The sequence below is a fragment of the Enhydra lutris genome, unplaced genomic scaffold (assembly GCF_002288905.1).
Source record: "Enhydra lutris kenyoni isolate GAN:26980312 unplaced genomic scaffold, ASM228890v2 scaffoldscaffold85, whole genome shotgun sequence".
Classification (NCBI taxonomy): domain Eukaryota; kingdom Metazoa; phylum Chordata; class Mammalia; order Carnivora; family Mustelidae; genus Enhydra; species Enhydra lutris.
The window spans coordinates 8,953,878-8,972,502 of record NW_019154169.1 but is presented as its reverse complement, the minus strand read 5'-3'; the positions used below and the strand labels follow the sequence as shown (position 1 = coordinate 8,972,502).

Sequence of the window (18,625 nt, the reverse complement as noted above, 5' to 3'; positions counted from 1 at the left end):
AGGGGTTAAATCGGGGAGGAGAGGACCAGCCCTGTCTTAAAGGGGCCCCGGAGGGAGGCTGAGGAGGGGGAAGGGGCTCCAAGGACTGCACCCCAAATCCTGGGCCAGCGAGGCAGGGAGGCTGTGTGGCTCTCTCTCCCGGCTCTGGGCGCTGTCCCTCTGGGCTCTCTCCGTGTCTGGTAAACATTCCTCCAGAACTCCACTCCCCTCTCAGCCCTTGCGACAGCCCCCTCCCCTGCCTCCACCCCCCAGCCCGGCCCCAGCCAGGCACTCCCCCTCACACTCCCAGCTCCTCTGACGAGGACACACACACACTCAGATGTCATCCACGCACAGAGGCTGGGGCCACAGGAGGCATGCAGAGGCACGCTTCTGGCCCATGGACCCATTCGACAAGCCGGATCAGGAGCGCCATTCCTGCAGAAAGGCAGAAACCAGAAAGGGGAGGACCCAACTGGGTGGGCATCCTGGAGGTGGGGTCCGGATAGACTCCTGCAGAAGTGGGTCCTCATAACAAAAACGACCCACGCGGGCACAGAAACAGGACACCAAGGTCTGGACACTCACAGGGGTGCCCCAAGACCTGGGTTGGAAGCCTAGCTCTACCTCCAACGGTGTGATCTTGCAAGTGACTGGCCTCCCTGAGCCTCGGTTTGCCCATCTCTACCCATTCAGTAGGCCAGAGGGAGGATGTCTTAGGTCAGGGAACATGCAGTTCTTCGCACAGGGTAACACAGCTGACAAGGAGCCCTTGAGTTTTTGCGCCTGGTCTGTCTGTCCCTCATCTGTGTGTCTCGCATGGCTGTCTCCCTCTGGTGGGACTATGCGGCCTGGTCCTTGCAGATAGATTTGGTGCCCTGTGTTGGTTTGTCCATTTCCCAGCCCCTCTGTGTTTTACATGTGGTGGTGGGGGATCTCTGCAAACCTGGGCATCTGTGCTCTGGGCCATTCTGTTTGTGTACTGGTATGCTCCTCCCTACCCCTGTTGTCCAGCTCCATCCTTCCCCACAACGCTACTGGCCTGGCCTCGAGGCCTCCACTTGGCCACAGGGATGTTTCTGAAACTCACATCTGTCCTTCTCCTGTTTAACCATGACTCCCCATGTGCTGGGGCTGACCTCCCAGCCCCTCAGCCTGGCTCTCAGGGTCTTCCCTGAGCTGTCTCATGGCTGTCCCATTTCAGGGACAGCCTCAGCTGTCCTCAGGGTCCTCTTGGACGTCCCCCTCCCAGCAGTAAGTTACTAAGTCCCTGTGGAGGACCCAGCTTCACAGCCATCTCTCCTCCCTCTGACCTCACGCTATCCAGCCTGGCCTCTTCCGTGGTCTCCCAGCCACCACGACGCTCCCTCCCTCTAACCTGTCACCAGCAAGACAAATGTTTCTCAACCCCAGATGGGATCTTTCCCCTCCTTTGCCCCAAACCTTCCAAGATAAAAATCTCAAATTGCTACCCTCAGGTCCTCTCGCTGTCCATGTCCCCTTTTGCCTCCCTTTCCTGTCCCCAGGCTTCTCTCCCATCTCACATCCTTCAGCAGCCTTGTGACTGTGTGCCTTGCCAAGTGGAATCCGTGTTTGCCCACTCAGGAACAATCAGCTGAGCACCTGCTACGTGCTTGCAATCGACTTCCAAGTGCATTTAAAACAGTGAGAGGGACAGGTGCACAGAACTGTTCCCGTGAGGGGGGCTGGGGATTCCACAGTGGGCAAGGTGAGCGTCTGCCTCATGGAGCTCATATTCCAAAGGGAAGGGGGAGAGATCATCTCGACCAGATAAAACATTTATCAGGGCATAATATGCACAGTGCAGGGAAACAAAGCAGGAGAGGGAACAGCAAGGGGGTGAGATTGCCATTATAAACATAAACGCGGTGGTCAGGGAAGACCCCTCTGAGGCTGTGATTAAGATCCAAAGTAAATCAGGGCCACCTGGGAGGCTCAGTCATTAAGCATCTGCGATGGGCTCAGGTCATGATCCCAGGGTCCTGGGATGGAGCCCCTGCTTCTCCTTCTCCCTCTGCCTGCCTCTCTGCCTACTTGTGCCCTCTCTCTCTCTCACTCTGCCGAATAAATTAAAAAAAAAAAAAAAAGATCTGAAGTAAATTAGCAAGTGAATCATGGGGGAAAGGGCATTCTAGGCAGAAGGAACAGCTAGTAGGAAGGCCCGGAGGCAGGCATGCGAAGGACTTCAAGGAGATGGCGAAGGACTTCAAGGAGATGGGTGTCTGGAATGGGTAAGGTTAGGGAGGGCGTTGGCCCAGCAAGGAAGACACAGGACATTAGTTTTGGGTGCACAGCATAGTGATAGGATATTTGTGTCTATTTCCAAATGATTGCCACAATGAGCCCAGTTAAGGTCTGCCACCACACAGATATAAAAGTTTTCTTATCTTGTCGTGAGAAGTTCTTTTTTATTTTTATTTTTAATTTTTTAAAAGATTTTATTTGTTTGACAGATTTTATTTATTTATTTGATTTATTTTTTTATTTTTAAGATTTATTTATTTGACAAGTAGGTAGAAAGGCAGGAAGAGGGAGAGGAGGAAGCAGGCTCCCCGCTGAGCAGAGGGCCCCGATGCGATGTGTGGATGTGATGTGTGATGTGATGCGGGGCTGACCCCAGGACCTGGCGATCATGACCTGAGCTGAAGGCAGAGGCTTTAACCCACTGAGCCATGTAGGCGCCCCAAGAAGTTCTTTTAAAAAAAAGACTTATATTTTTAAGCAATCTCTGCACCCAGCATGGGGCTGGAAATTATAACCCCAAGATCAAGAGTTGCATGTTCTTCCAGCTGAGCCAGCCAGGTGCCCCATGATGAGAACTTCTAAGACCTACTCTCTTAGCAATTTTCAAATATGCAATACGGTATTTTTTTTTTTTTAAAGTAATCTCTACTCCCAGACTTGGAGCTCAAACTCAGGACCCCGTGATCAAGAGTCATACGCCCTACCGACTGAGACAGCCAGGCACCCCCAGAGTAGTGTTAACTTTAGGCTCTATGCTGTATATTACATCCCTGTTTCCACGAGTTTGTTTTTTTTTTTTTTTTAGATTCCACACCTAAGTGAGATCATACACTATTTGTCTTGTCTTGACTTACTTTACTTAGCGTGATGCTGTCAAGGTCCATCCAAGCTGTTGCAAATGGTGGGATCTTCCTTTTCATGGCAGAATAATACTTCATCATTTATGTGTATATATCACATTCTCCTTATCCATTTGTCTGCTGATGGCCACTGGGGTTGTTTCTGTTTTGGCTACTGGGAAGAATGCTGCCATGAACATGGGAGTGCAGATCTCTCTTTGATACACTGATTTTGTTTCCTTTGGATACATACCCAAAAGGAGGATTGCTGGGTCATATGGTAGTTCTATTTTTAATTTTTTGAGAAACTTCCACACTTTTTTCCATTATGGCTATACCAATTTTTCTTCCCATCAAAAGTGTGGGAGAGTTCCTGCTGTGGGGGAGGGGGTCTTTGAGCAGGGGAGAGACCTGGTTTGATTTGGTTTCAGAGGATCCCACTAAGACCAGTAAGTGAAAGGTTGATGGGAAACTTTCCAACAGAGAGATCAGGACCTGGCCACAATTTACTGCCACATGATGGCGCGGGAAGAGACCTAGCACCCCCAGTGTGGACCTCTTGCCAGTCTGAGTCCGAATCTGATCTAATTCCCGCTTTATTATTTCTTTTCTAAAGATTTTATTTATTTATTTATTTATTATTTATTTATTTATCGGAGAGAGAGAGAGAGAGAGCAAAGCAGGGGGAGCTGCAGGCAGAGGGAGAAGCAGGCTTCTGGCTGAGCAAGGAGCCCCATGCGGGACTTGATCCTAGGTCCCCAGGATCTTGACCTGAGCTGAAGGCAGAGGCTTAAATGGCAGAGCCACCCAGGTGTCCCTAATTCCCACTTTACGGGGTATTCCTGGAAGGGAAAGACATCTTGAACGGCACCACAGAGATGGTGTCAGCCAAAGCCAGGATGTGAAAATTTGTACAGGGCAAAGTGACCTAGTTTCTCAAGAAACAAGTGGTGTACACAAGTTGAGGAATGGTTACAGATTTCAAAGACTCGAGAAGTTCACGGGAAAGCATCCTGTGGTGAATTTTGGGCTCCTTGTTAGAACAAACCCAACTCCCAAGTATACTTTTAAGACTGTTAGGGAAACGTGAATATGGAGACAACAAATTTGGTAATAGTGAGTGGGGTGAAATGCATGTTCATTGGGCCTTTTAAAAAATTGAAAGGCAGAGGGGCACCTGGGTGGCTCAGTCCCTTAAACTTCCCACTTTTGATCTAGGTTCAGGTCATGGTCTCAGGATCCACTGGGGTCATGGTGATGGGCCTGCCAGAGAGTTCTCTTCCTCTCCCCCTGCCCCACCCATCCCATGCTCTTGTGCTCTCTCTCAAATAAATAAATCTTTCTTAAAAAATATTTTATTTGGGGCGCCTGGGTGGCTCAGTGGGTTAAAGCTTCTGCCTTTGGCTCAGGTCATGTTCTCAGGGTTCTGGGATCGAGCCCTGCATCGGGCTCTCTGCTCGGCAGAGAACCTGCTTCCCCTCTCTCTCTGCCTGCCTCTCTGCCTGCTTGTCATCTCTGTCTATCAAATAAATAAATAAAATCTTTAAAAAAAGTTTTAAAAATATTTTATTTAATGGGGCGCCTGGGTGGCTCAGTGGCTCAAGCCTCTGCCTTCCGCTCAGGTCATGATCTCAGGGTCCTGAGATCGAGCCCCACATCGGGCTCTCTGCTCAGCAGGGAGCCTGCTTCCCTCTCTCTCTCTGCCTGCCTCTCTACCTACTTATGATCTCTCTCTCTCCATCAAATAAATAAAATCTTTTTAAAAATATTTTATTTATTTATTTGACAGAGAAAGAGAGAACCAGCAGGGTCAGCAGGCAGAGGAAGAGGGAGAAGCAGGCTCTCTGCTGAGCAAGGAGCCTGATATGGGGCTTGATTCCAGGACACCAGGATCATGACCTGAGCCGAAGGCAGCCGTTTAACCCACTGAGCCACCCAGGAGCCCCTCAAATAAATAAACCCTTTTAAAAAAATCTGAGGGGGGCCCTGGGTGGCTCAATGGGTTAAGCCTCTGCCTTTGGCTCGGGTCATGATCTCAGGGTCCTAGGATGGAGCCCCACATGGGGCTCTCTGCTCAGCAGGGAGCTTACTCCCCCCACTCTGCCTACTTGTGATCTCTCTCTCTGTCAAATAAATAAATAAAATCTTTAAAAAAAAATTGAGGGGCGTCTGCGTGGCTCAGTCTGCTGAGAGTCTGCCTTCAGCTCACGTCATGATCCTAGGTCCTGGGATCAAGCCCCTCACCGGGCTCCCTGCTCAGTGGGGAGTCTGCTTCTCCTTCTGCCTCTTCTTCTTCTTCTCTCTCTCTCTCTGATGAATAAATAAATAAATAAAATCTTAAAAAAATAAAAAAATTTTTAAAAATTGAGAGGGGCAATTACTGCTTAATAAGTAAAGAGTCTTTTTGGGGGGATAATAACCATCTTTGAGGAGAACGGTGATGGTCACACAGATTCGTGTGTTTAACGCCACTGGCTTACACACTTAGGCATGGTTAAAATGATAGTTACATGTATCTTAGTGCACACACACAGAACTGAAGACCACACTCATTCTACATTTTCCCTTTCGGGTCTCATAATTCCTATGAAGCCCTCCTGAGTTTAGGTTTTTCTTTTCCTTGCTGCTGAAACGATCCTGACTCAATGCCAGCTTTCATACCAATGCAGCACACGGTCCATCCCTCCCTGAGGGAGTCTGATGGTATTTCTGGTTCCAGAATTCCCTCCGTGTGAATTTTAATGAATGAATGAATTAATTAATTAACAGCAATCTCTACGGCCAGCATGGGGCTCCAACTCACAACCCCAAGATCAAGAGTCTTACCCTCCACCGACTGAGCCTGCCAGGCGCCCTGCATGGAAACTCAGGTGCCTGGGTGGCTCAGTGGGTTAAGCTTCTGCTTTTGGCTCAGGTCATGATCTCAGGGTCCTGGGATCGAGCCCCACATCAGGCTCTCTGCTCAGCAGGGAGCCTGCTTCCCCCTCTCTCTCTGCCTGCCTCTCTGCCTACTTGTGATCTCTCTGTGTCAAATAAATAAATAAAATCTTTAAAAATAATAAACAAGGAAACTTGCAGCTAATGACAAATGCTTTGCTGAAATACCCAGAGAAGACAAACCAACGTCTGGCGTTCACTTTGAAACACCTAGACAGTGAGCCGGATTGGACAGGGGATGGCAGCATGCTCAGTGGTGGGGCAGACTGCCGGAGGGAGAGCCTGGGGGCTGCACCACGCAGGTATCCCTGTGTCAGTCCCTCCAGCTTGCTGCATGTTGGAAAACTGTCAGAAGATGTTGGGGCCTGGGGAAATGTCCTTCACTATTAGAAAGGCATATTCAATGATTTTCTGGAATTTGGTGTTTTTTTAAAAAATTGATTTATTTTTAGAGAGCGCCTGAGTGGGGGGAGGAGCAGAGGGAGAGGGACAAGCAGACTCCCGGCTAACCTTGGAGTCCGATGTGGGGGGGGCTCTATCTCACGTCCCTGAGATCATAACCTGATCCAAAACTGAGAGTCGACCCTTAACTGACTGAACCACCCAGGTGCCCCTGGGATTTGCTTTAAAATAATAACGGTGGTGGGCACCTGGGTGGCTCAGTCCTTAAGTGTCTACCTTCGGCTCAGGTCATGATGCCAGGGTCCTGGGATCGAGCCCCACATCGGGCTGGCTGCTCCTCTCCCTCTCCTACTCCCCCTGCTTGTATTCCCTCTCTCACTGTCTCTCTCTCTCTCTCTGTGTCAAATAAATAAATAAAATCTTTTAAATAAATAAATAAATAACATTAATAACAGGGGTGCCTGGCTGGCTCAGTCTGTGGAGCCTGTGACCCTTGATCTTGGGGTTTTGAATTTGATCCCCACGTTAGGTGGAAAGTTAACTTAAAAATAAAAGCTAAAAAAAAAAAGTCTTAAAAAAAATAAAATAATGGGGCACCTGGGTGGCTCAGTTGCTAAGCATCTGCCTTGGGGTCAGGTCATAATCCCAGGGTTCTGGGATCAAGCCCCGCATCAGGCTCCCTGCTCAGTGGAAAGCCTGCTTCTCCCCCTCCCACTCCCCCTGCTTGTGTTCCCTCTCTGGCTATGTCTTTCTCTGTCAGATAAATAAATAAATAAGATCTTAAAAAAAATAATAAAACAAAAACAAAATAGTTGTAAGAGAGTGTTAGAAATAAAACTAGCAGAAAGTTGATGGCTATTGAATGAGGCTAGGGGATGGCATGGGGCCTTGCTCTACTATGCTCTCTACTTTTGTGCACTTGAAAACTTCCTTACTCGGTAATCAACAAATAAAAAAGTGTGTCTGCTTGCCTTGTGGAGGGAAGGCAGGAGGAAAAGAGCCTATGGAAGAGGCAGAGCTGGGTTAGGAATCGTGCTCCAGCAGCTTTCAGATTGGGGGAGTTCCCAGGGCCTGGATCAGGAGCGTCACCTGCAGGCTTTCCCTAGCTGCAAACCCCCGCCCCCTCCACATACCCCAAACCCGCAGCTCTGCCGACTACCTACCAGCTGCCTTCTCCCTGCCCACAGCCCCTTCTCCAGATCAGCCTCACCGGAAGTAAGGCCCAAGACAGAGCCCCCCTCCCCCCACCTTCACATCTGGTACTGATGTCAACAGCCAGGGCGGGCGGGGGCCCTGTTTTTTAGCTCCCGCCCAGCCTCGAGGGAGGGGCGGACACCCCCATCCCCACCCCTACTCACAATGACAGACACTGTCACAGGCACACCAGGCCCTGCCATGGGCAGACCGGGGGCCAGAAATGAACTTTTATTGCAAAATGGGGACCTTCAAGTCACAAGGACGTCAGAGCTGGCCTCTGGCCCAACACAGGGAGCTGGAATCTGGCCCCTCCTTGGTCATCTAGCCCCTTCCACCAGGTCTAACCGGGACTTGGGAATGGGAGGTGGGTCAGGGTACTGTGCGTGTGTCAGGGGGGCAGGCTGGGGAGGCCTTTAACAAGGTTACGTAAGTGGGAGGGGGAACTGTTTCTCTGATTGGAGGGTCTTGTGTGTGTGTGTGTGTGTGTGTGTGTGTGTGTGTGTGTATGTGTGCGTGTGTCCAAGTTTACTTGGTTCCAGGGCTATGTGTGCAATTGCACGCTGGGTGTGTAGTTATATTTGGGAGGATTTGAGGATCAAGGTGCTTGGAAAGGGGTGTCTTTGAGGGCTGAAGGCCTGGAGGAAGCTGGGGATGTGCCCTCCCCCCTTCCCGGGAATGGTGTGTCTGGTGTCATGTGTGCGCTGGCTGTGTGGTTCCGTGGTTGGGGGAATGTGGATGGCGACGGTCACGTGCCTGGATCATGGCGTGGGCGCACGAGAGAAGGCACGTTGGAGCTGAAGACAGGGACGGTCTCTCTGCGCACGGACAGGACCCAGGAAGGGGGGTGTTCACCTCTGTACCAGGCTCCCACAATTGCCAGGAGGGGGGGTGAAGAGGTCTTGTGGGCCCTGAACACCGTGGCTATTTCCGTGCCTTGTGAGGGGAGGGGCTGAACTCCAGCACCTGGGCTGTGAATCCAGGGGGGGTGTGTTTGGACGAGAGGGTGTGTTATCTGGGGCGGTGATCATGATTCCAGACGAACTAAATCTATGTCTATAGAAAGCCTGTGTGGCAGAGTTGCCCCGCGGCCCTCATGGCCCTCATGGCTGCGTGTCTCAGTAGCCACCTGCGTGTCTCAGTAGCCACACGAGCGAGCGGAGTCCTGGGGACGTGTAGGCCAGATACCCCCGTGGCAGACTCTAGAACACCTAGAGGTGTGTGTGTGTGTCTGCCTCGGGTGTAGAGTTGTGGCTCTGGAGACACAACCATGTTCACGCCCACCGCCATGAGGAGGCCCCCACCTCCCACAGCTCCCTCCCTCCTTCATCTGGTCCACACAGTGCGGGGAGGTTAGTGGGGCCGGACTTGCAGCTGGAAGGCTGGGGGGATGTTGAAAAGGCCGCTGACAGCTGGCTGGAGGCTCAGGGTCCCCGGCGGGCATGGGCTGTCCAGGGAGAAGGCCTGCAGGAGGGTGGTGAAAAGGAGGAAGAGCTCCGCCCGCGCCAGGCCCTCCCCGAGGCAGACACACTTACCTGGAGGGAACAGGGAACGGGGAGATGGGACTGGGTCAGCCCTCCTCACACCCAGGCGTGGGGAACTGGCAGGGGAGCAGGGACCAGCCCCGCACGTACCTAAGGAGAAGGGCAAGAATGCCTCCTGCTTCTGGAACCGTCCATCCGCATCTAGGAATCGGTCTGGGTTGAATTCCTCTGGCTGTTCAAAGACCTCAGGATCACGCAGGACAGAGCCAAGGAGGGGGAAGACCTCAGTGCCCTGCGGGGAAGCAATCATCAAATTACAAATAACCTTCCCCATCCAGGTTTGATGATTCTCTAGTGCCCAAAGCACAAGGGCAGAATATTTCAAGGGCTTATTACCAGCCAGACATGTTCTTAAGCATCTCATATATACTCTCTCTCTTACGCAACAGCAACATGCACCTTGTGCTCTCTCACACACACACTCAAACGTACACTCAAACTCACTAAATCTTTTTAACAAGTCTACAGAGTAATTTCTAACATGATTTCCATTTGAAAGGCGGGAAAACTGAGGTCCCCCGAACTTACGCAACTTGCCCAGCGTAGCATCTGGACATGGGAGGGCTAGTTCTTTTTACACTGTGTTTTTAAATTGTGTTGTGATTCATCTATGGTTGTCCTAAGCCGCCTGGCCTGGGTCCAGCTCTTTCCCACTGGGCTCTTTCAGAGGTAGAGCCAAGGGCGGGTAGGTGACTGCTGTCTGTGAGGGCTCCCCAGCGCAGGTCCCCGAGTGAGTAGGATCCCAGGGCTGTGCAGTGGAGGAGATGTGAGGGAGAGGGACCTCATTTACCAGGGACTATGGCTAGCGGGGCTGAGCCAGGAATGGGAGGGGGGGCTCCAGGAGAAGACAGGGTCATGCTACTATGGCTGTTAAAACAAGGCAGACAGCTATGGCTAGAGCAGACGCCCTGGGTGTAAATTCTGCCACTACCACTGTAGGCTGGGTGACCCCGGCAAGTCTTCTCAGCCTTCAAGGCGTTTCCTCATCTGTAAAATGGGCATGATAATGGTGTAGGGTTGCTCCAAAGATTCAACAAGGTACTAAGTCCATGAAGCATTTAGAATAATCCCTGGCGGAGAGCAAATGCTCAGTCATTGATGCCTGGGGTTCCGTAATCATGATCAAGAGTGGCCATAGTCGGGGCGCCTGAGTGGCTCAGTGGGTTAAGCCGCTGCCTTCGGCTCAGGTCATGATCTCAGGGTCCTGGGATCAAGTCCCGGATCAGGCTCTCTGCTCAGCAGTGAGCCTGCTTCCCTCTCTCCCTCTCTCTCTCTCTCTCTCTCTCTCTCTTTCTGCCTGCCTCTCCATCTACTTGTGATCTCTCTCTGTCAAATAAATAAATAAATAAGTAAATCTTTTAAAAAAAAGAATGGCCATAGTCACTGGGTTAGCCATGGCTGCCGCTGCCCAGAACGGGGCACCCGGGGGAACCCCCAGGTCCTGGCACCAAGAGTGGAGCTGGTGTTTTGCAAGCATTATCCCACAGGTTCCTTGAGATCCCAAGTTAATACTATTACTGTTCCTGGTTTAGAAGAGGGGTAGAGGCAGATTCATGGGCTGAAGTGATTTGCTCCAGGTCCCAGTGAGAAAACACCAGGACCGGATCATAACTGCTACACGCTCAAGGAGGGAGCAGTGAGGCTCCTGGGGTTTCCAGGCGGACATCGCCCCCTGGTGGTGCTTATGATGAGTTGTTCTCTAACGGATGGCAGAAGCTGCTGGGGAGAGGGCGGAGGGGGAGAGGAGAGGGAAGGAAGGGGAGAGACTCATTTCATTGTGAGACTCCTTCCGCCCTCAGTTCTCAAATTGTTCTCAAATTCCAGCCACCTTGGAAGGAGGTAGAAGTAGGCTATCCGCTGGATAGACGGGGAAACTGAGGCCCAGAGACAGTCAAAGGCGGGAGAAAGGCACACAGAAAGACAGAGGGACAGAGTTGCAGAGAAGATGGTCATTGAGGAGAGATAGAGACCAATAATCAGAATAAGTCACACACACAGCCACAGAGAGGCGGCAGCGGAGACGGACTCGGGGCGTGGCCGAGGGGCAGGCCCACCTGGGGCAGGGTGTACTCTCAGAAGCAGGTGGTCCTTGTGAGGGTGCAGGGCACTCCCATGGGCACCAGAGCCAGCAGCCGCTGCGCCTCATGCAAAACGGCATTGGTATAGGAGAGGCGGGCTTGGTCCCCAAGGCCTGGTGCGCGGCCGGCCCCCAGCTCCCGGATCAGCTCCTCCCTCACACGCTCTGCACTCAGGAAGAGGGGGACAGGAGGTCAGAGGTGGGGTTAGGCCCTGTGACTCTACCCTGGGAATCCCCATCTTACTGTGGCAGCAGGTGGGGGGAGGCTGGCCGGTAGGGAGGAGGAGTCCCCCAGGCTTTGCTGAGACTAGGTCCCTAACATCCTGTGTGTGCTGGGCACAGGGTCTCCTTTCTTAACTCCCACAGCAATCCTGTGAGGTGGGTACCATTATCCGTCCCCATCTCCCAGATGAGGAAACTGAGGCCCAGAGAGCTGAAGTCAGAGCGGACTCCATTCCCCGGAGGCCACCAGACCCGAAGCCCCATCTTCCAGGTCAGCCCACCCCGCTGGCTTGACAGCCTTTACTGCAGCTGCCTGACCCCCAAATCCTGGGCTTCCCTGGAGCTCACGTCTGGGCCAGGTACCCTCCTATACTAACCCAGCTTCACGTCCTGCCTGGGCCCTGATGACCCCAGCTTTTTTTTTTTTTTTTTTAAGTAATCTCTACACCCAATGTGGGGCTCAAAGTCACAACCCCGAGATCAGGAGTCACCTGCTCTACCCACGGAGCCAGCCAGGTGCCTCCCACCTTTAAGAAAACTCTTTACGCCCAACATGCTGCTTGAACTCAGGACCCCAAGAGCAAGGACCCCAGTTTGCTTTTTATCTCCAGTCCTGAATTAGATGTCTTGTGGCCTCCTGGATGTCTCCCGGCAGGTGGCCCCAGGCTCCTCACGCTTGTCCCATACTGGCCTCAGTGTCTCCCCTGAAACAGTTCCTCATTCCTTCTGTCCTCATCTCAGGGTAGTCCCATGGTCCCCCCCGTCCCCCAGCCCCCTGGGCCTCCCAGGTCATGTTCTACTTGCCCACCTGGCCCCTCTTCCCTCCCCACAGCTTGGCCTAGGACTGTCCTCTCCTGCCCAGGTCCTGTCCCGTCCTCCTGACATCCTCTTGCACACCTTACCTCTTTCAGCCCCAAGGATTTTTCTAAAATGCTAATTTGACCCTGCCCTCCCCTGCTCAGCATCCTTCCATGGCTCCCTATTGCTCAGGATTAGGCATACAAGGTACCACCAAGGCGACAAGGCCCTGAGAGGTCTCCTGCCCCATTTCTCACTTCACTGAGCCTCTCACTGCCTCCGGCAGCCTCCCCAGCTTCTCGCCCTTCAGGCACCCCCGATGCCGGGCTCATTCTCACTTCCAGGCCCCGGCTCAGGCTGTCCGTTTTCCTGAATGTTCTTCCTCTGGAGCCCTCACTTCCAGCCCCAGGGCTGGCTGGCACAGAAGCCTCCTACCTTGGACCCGAGGGTACTTCAGCAGAAGCAAGAGGGTATAGCGGACCGTGGTGCTGACCGTGACCGTCCTGGCGAACAGCAGATAAATGATTGTCATCAGCAAGTTCTTGTCAGTCAGTTCTGTGCTTGGGTCATGCTCCTCCTGGGAGAAACCAGGCAGAGGGGCTCAGAGAACTCAGGCTGCGGGCAATAAGAGAGGCCCAGCACAGCCACGCCAGCAAGTTCAAGCTTTGTCAGGGGGGTTTGTATAAATGTTTAGGCGAGTGGGAAAGTGGACTCTTGATATTAGTTCTTTTTGGTTGTGCTGTGTTTGAAAATGAAAGAGTGTGGCCACTCTAAAAAAACAAACAGAATGACATGTGGTTAGGATGTGGAGAAGCGGGGACCCTGTCACCATTAGTGGGGCGGTCATAGGGTGCAGCTGCCATGGGGAATGGTATCAGGTCCCTTAAAAAATTAAAATAGAATTACCGTATGATCTAGCAATTCCCTTTCGGGGCGCGTACCCCAACAAGTGAGAAGCAAGGTCTTGAAGGGGTATTGTGCACCCACGTTCCCAGCAGTGCTATTCGCAATGGCCAAATGGGGTAGGCACCCCAAGGGTCCACTGATGGATGAATAGATAAGCCAAATGTGGTCTATCCATGTAGGGGAATAAGGATTCAGCCTTAAAAAGGAAGGAGATGCCGTCACGGGATATGACATAGATGGCCCTCCAGGATATCACGCTAAGTGAAATAAGCCAGTTGCAAAAGGGGTAAATACTGTGGGATTCCATTTCTGTGGGGTCCCAAGCATAAGAAAACTCAGAGATGGAAAGGTGGTTGCCAGGGGCTGGGGAGCAGGCCCAGGGAGCTGTTGTTTAACAAGTCAAGAGTTTCAGTTTGAGAAGAAAAAGTTCTGGAGACCGTCTACACAGCAGACAGATTTCCAGCTATACCTGAGTAGGGGCTGGCCAGGCCACCAGCCCTGTTCGGGGGGGTGCCCTGACCCTGACCTTCCCCTACCTTTGCCATCTTTAGCAGGAATGCATCTACCACATTGCACGGTGGGGCTGAGCTGTCCAGGCTCTCCTTGTGTCGCTGCACCTGCTGGACGGCGAAGGTGGCCAGCATGCTCAGGTGGCCCAGGAGCTGTGTGTGGGGGCCCGGCAGGCGCTTCAGGAGCCAGGAGAACATCTCATAGGTCTGCGGGGGGAAGGGCAGCTATTCCCACGGGGCCTGGCCTTGCACCAGCGTGGAGGGGTGCTCCGGGGGTTCCCTGGAAAAGGTGGCTGGAGAGGGGTCCTGCCCACTTACCTGGCCCCACAGGGAGCTGACCCCCAGCATGGTGCCACCAGCTGCCCGGACCAGGGCCTGGAAGTCCTCGTCCTCGTAGGGGAAGCGGAGGCCAAAGGTGAGGGAGCAGATGATGTTGGAAGTGGCCTGAGCCAGCAGTAGGGAGGGGTCAAATGGCCGTCCTGCGGGGGAGAGGGCAGTGGGGGAGGGCTGTGCTGGAGAGGAGGCCAGCCTCTACCAGAAGGAGACAGGCATCGAGAGAGACAGATGGGGAAAGAAAGATAGAGAAACAGACAGGAAAGAGACAGACGGATAGAGAGAAGGGAGAGACAGAGAAACATACATGGAAAGAGAGACAGACTGGGAAAGACTTGGCAAAAGATAGTTGGGGAGAGAAGAGGACAGAGACGGAAGGTGGAGGAGGAGTCAGAGGTGGCAGTGAACAAAGCCCTCAGCCCAGCCCCGGACCGGACCCCCCACTCCCCGCCCACCACTCAGGCATGCCTGCAGGGGCCCCCAGGCTCACCCCACCCTGCTGACCTTCCATCCCTTGGAATGCCTCCACCAGACACTGGGCCTCCGCCTGGATCAGCTCCTCACCTTCTCGCTTCCCCATGCCCAGGTCCCGCAGGGCCAGCATGGTACATCTCCGCAGCTGTCGCCACCGCTCCCCATTGGAAAAGAAAACCCCTATGCAGAAGGCTATACTCAAGGAGGGACCGGCCCCTCTTTCCATTCCCCAGGACTGCTCCCTCCTTCCCAGTGAGGTGTCTGGAGGCAGATTCTGCAGGCCCTGTCCTGAGTCCATTCCAGCCTAGCCCAGGGTTAAGGACTCAGTAGGTGCTCCATAAATGTCTAACCTTGGGGCAGAGGGTGACATTCTCCCGAGAAGCTGGTCGCTGGGATTATCCAGGCTCCCTGGGTTCTGTGATGAACCTGGATGAGTGAAGACTTCTTCTTCCCTTCCTCCCTTGCTCCCTCTCTCCCTTCTTTCCTTCCGTCCTTCTCTCCTCCTTCCCGCCCTCCTCTCTCCCTCCCTCTCTTCTTCCAAACATTTACGAGTGCTATTGGGTTCCCTGCCCCATGTCATTTGGAAGCTGAACCAGGAGAGAGGGGAATGGAACTGACATTTTCCTCCTTTAGCTAAGAGTCTGCTCTGGACAAAACCTTGCTTCTCTGAGCTCAGGGTCTCATACGTACAATGCTAGCCCCTAGAGGCCTCCTAGAAGTCTCCTCCAGGGTGTCCCCAGCCCACCCTCCCACTGTGTCCCAAACTGGCCTCAGAACCTCTCCCGTTCCTGTCTCAGTCCACTGTTCTGTGCACCCCCCAAACCCCGCCCTGCTCCTGGCCAGAGCCCTGGCTGCCTCTTCCAACCACACCCTCCCTTCTGCATTCCCCCAGCCCCAGAACAGCATAGTCCCCAGCCTGGGCTCCTGCACAGTGACCCAAGGATCCTTCTAGCTCTGACTTATATCTTCCCTGCTTCCATCTATAGCCTCCAGAAAATCCCAAAGCTGAGCACTCTGGTGTGACTCAGGCCCTGTGTGACCCACTTCTCCAGCTTTGTTACTCATCCTGCTACAATTACATTGGTTTTCTCTCACTACCTCAGTGGTGTCAGGATCCCCCGTCAAGGGCCTCTGCCCCTACTGCTCCCTCTGCCTGGATCACTCACCTCTCTATCCTCACTGAACTAACTGCACTCATCCTCATATCTCACTGCAGTTGTCATCTCCTCCAAGAAGCCTTTCTTGATTTCTCCCAGTCTCTCTCTCCTCTCCCGACCTGGGCCAGTACAGTTCTCCTGTGTCCTGATCTTAGAGCTATACCTTTTATTTTAGAATTCTATTCCCTCCGTCCAGTCCCATGACATGCCCACCTCTCCTACATGTAGGATGACAGGACACCACATCTGTCTTGGTCACCTCTGTGTCCCCAGTAATAACTATGGGGCCAGGCATGATAAAAATTTGTCAACTGAATGAATGAATGCTTCTTCTCTCCCCTCCATGCTTTTTTTTTTTTTTTTTTACTCTTCTGCCTGGAACACCCTTCCTGCTCATCCTAGGAGTTGGCACCCAGGCAACTGGTCTTTCAAGACTTCCCGGATATCTCCCACCAAACAGGCTGGGTCAGACAACTCCTCTGGTCCCCGCAGTTCAGGGCTTCCCCTAGCCTGGCCCTGACCCCTCTGCCTTCTCCATCCTAGCCTGGCGACAGGTCCTTCTCTGCACTGGCCAACAAGCTCAGGGTCACAGCGGTGTCCCGACAGCGCCCCCAACACCAGCCTTCTACTTTCAGGTTTAGCAGAGACTAGTGGTCCCAGTGCCTAGAACACTCTCCGGGTCCCTCCCAGTCCTGGAGGCTTCACCTGGAGCAGTGAGAACCCTGCAACATCTCACCCAGGCCACATTCAATCCTCAGGATGACCTAGGTAATAAGCACTATTAGCACCCCATTTGATGGGTGATGGATGAGGAAAATGGGCTCAGAGACACCAAACTATGCGCAAAAGTCACATGGTAAATGGTGGCAGGCTCTGAGCCTCTGATAGAGGGAGCCCACAGTCCCCAGCTCTGCTCATGACTCACCAGCTCTGCTCATGACTCACCGTGGCCGTCAAAGGTCCCGTCCAGTGTCGCCAACATGCCCCGCCCACCGAACTCCTCAGTCTGACCTTCCAGGGCCTCCTGCACGGCCTCGTGCCCCACCAGGACCACCACACGCCGCCAGGGTCCCATACTTCTTACTCAGCTGGGGGCAGGGAGGGAGAAGGGGCGGGCGCCATGGGGCAAGCTGTGGCATCTGTCAGTGGAGGTGTCCCCATCATGGCCCTGTCACCAGGTGAGGCTCCTAAGAGGAACCCCTTCCCCCACCCCCAGACAGAAATAACCCCCTTGGGAGGTTCAGTTCTCTTTTTGTACCAGGCTCCCAGTTCCCCTCCCCATAGAGTTCCCAACCCCTTACCTCCTACAGAGCCCCAAGTGCAGACCCTGGGACAACCCAGAACCACCCCTCTCCCCAGACTCAGAAACACGGCAGCAAAATTGGGCAGTTGAGACTCTGGCCTCTCCCCATTCCTCAGCTCCTGCTCCACCCCCAAACTAGCCACACTTTTCTATCATTTTGCTAAACCCTCAAGTTCTGGCTGAGGGTGGATTCTGTTGGGCACGTGCCCCATCTTTCCCCAAGACCCCCGTCCTCCTTCCCGTGTCCTGAAGTCCCTCAGACTCCTTTTGACAGAGAACCTCTGGCCTCTTCCTCCTCCTTGCCCCCAAAGGTTAGAACGGCCTCAGCCTTCCTTCCTGTCCTCCTTCCCTGCCGCCACGGGGACTTCCACCTCCCTCCTAGCTCAGCACCACACAACCGGGATTCTCAGCAGACACAGATCTGGAACCCTCCAGCCAAGCCTCCCCCTCCTGCCAGCGACCCCTCCCCCTTTTCTTCTCTGCCCCTCCCCAGCTGCCTCTCTCCCAGGGATAAACCCGCCAGCATCCCAGTAGCAAAAGGGCTCCTGCCTCTGGCTTGAATCCCCTGCTTCTATCACCTTCCCAGGATTCTGTGGCCCCCGCCACCCCTTGGCGGGGAACCCTGCCACTGGATCCTGCCTCCTTCCCTGATCTCATCCTCTCCAGGATTCTGCGGGCAGACGTCTCTGCCCTTCCTAGCGGGGTTCAGCACACCAGGGTCCTCTCTCCCCAGCACCGCCCCCCCCACGACCTTCTCAGCTCTGGAGCCCTGCTCCTGCCCCACCCCAGAACCCCCCAGCCCCTCTGCCCTTGCACCCTTGGCCTGCGTCCTCTAGGATACCCCAGGGCCTCTCTGCCCTTGGTGCTCCGCTGTCTCTCCTTGCGCACCCCCCTCTCCTGGCCCTGGCTCCCCTGCCCCAAGCGGGGCGTCCCAGCGGATGCTCACCCGCAAGAGCCCCGGGTACAGCGCCCCGGGCCGGAGCTGCAGGAGGTTCCCCAGCAGCGGCAGCGGCGTGGGCCCGGGGGGCAGGTGGCCTCGGGTTCGGGGCAGCGCCAGCGTCAGCAGCACCAGCAGCAGCAGCACCAGCAGCAGCGCCCAGGTGCTGGGCGTCTCCATCGCGGCAGGTCGGCTCCTTAGGCCGGTTCCCAGACGCTCCACGCGGCGGGGCCGGTCGGGGGCGGGAGCCGGACGGCTCCTTCGGGGCGAAATCTGGCGGAGTGGGGCGGGGCACTGAGCCTCGCCTGCTAACTACAGGCGGGATTCTCTCCCCCGCCGCCGGATTTCTTTCTTCCAGACCACTGCGGCTGCTGGCTGTGGGGACCGGCTCTTGCGAGGCTGTCTACCAGGTCACCCAGGTTCGGGGGGTTGGGGGGGCGGAGACAGCGTCCGGGGCCCCAGGTAGGGCGTGGGCACATTGGAGGAAACTGGAAGCCGGAGATTTTGCCTCCAGGAGGCCACACCCCATGCCTGGAGCGGTGACCCCACGCCGCCCTCCCCAGCTCCCACCTCCCTGCGAACGGGTGTGAGTTCGCGTGTGCGTGTGCGCGTCTTGGAGCCAGTTTCCTCCAGCATCCTTCGTCTTCACCATGAGGTTAAATCTGAAGTTCGGGAAGATAAATCGGTTGGCTCCAGGCCACGCAGCTAACAAGCGGCAGAGCTGGGATTTGAACTCAGGCCATGGGAAA

At 54.2% G+C, this 18,625-nt stretch overlaps 1 protein-coding gene across 1 annotated transcript; it reads right to left on the bottom strand.

The window, feature by feature from the left end:
* Positions 1-8,969: 8,969 nt before the first annotated feature.
* Positions 8,970-18,056, bottom strand: LOC111161579 (cytochrome P450 2S1). The gene is given in 9 exon segments (XM_022525327.1): positions 8,970-9,151; positions 9,251-9,392; positions 11,215-11,402; positions 12,693-12,834; positions 13,700-13,879; positions 13,991-14,151; positions 14,510-14,659; positions 16,582-16,712; positions 17,848-18,056. Coding segments are annotated over 9 exon segments (1,485 nt in total).
* Positions 18,057-18,625: the final 569 nt, after the last annotated feature.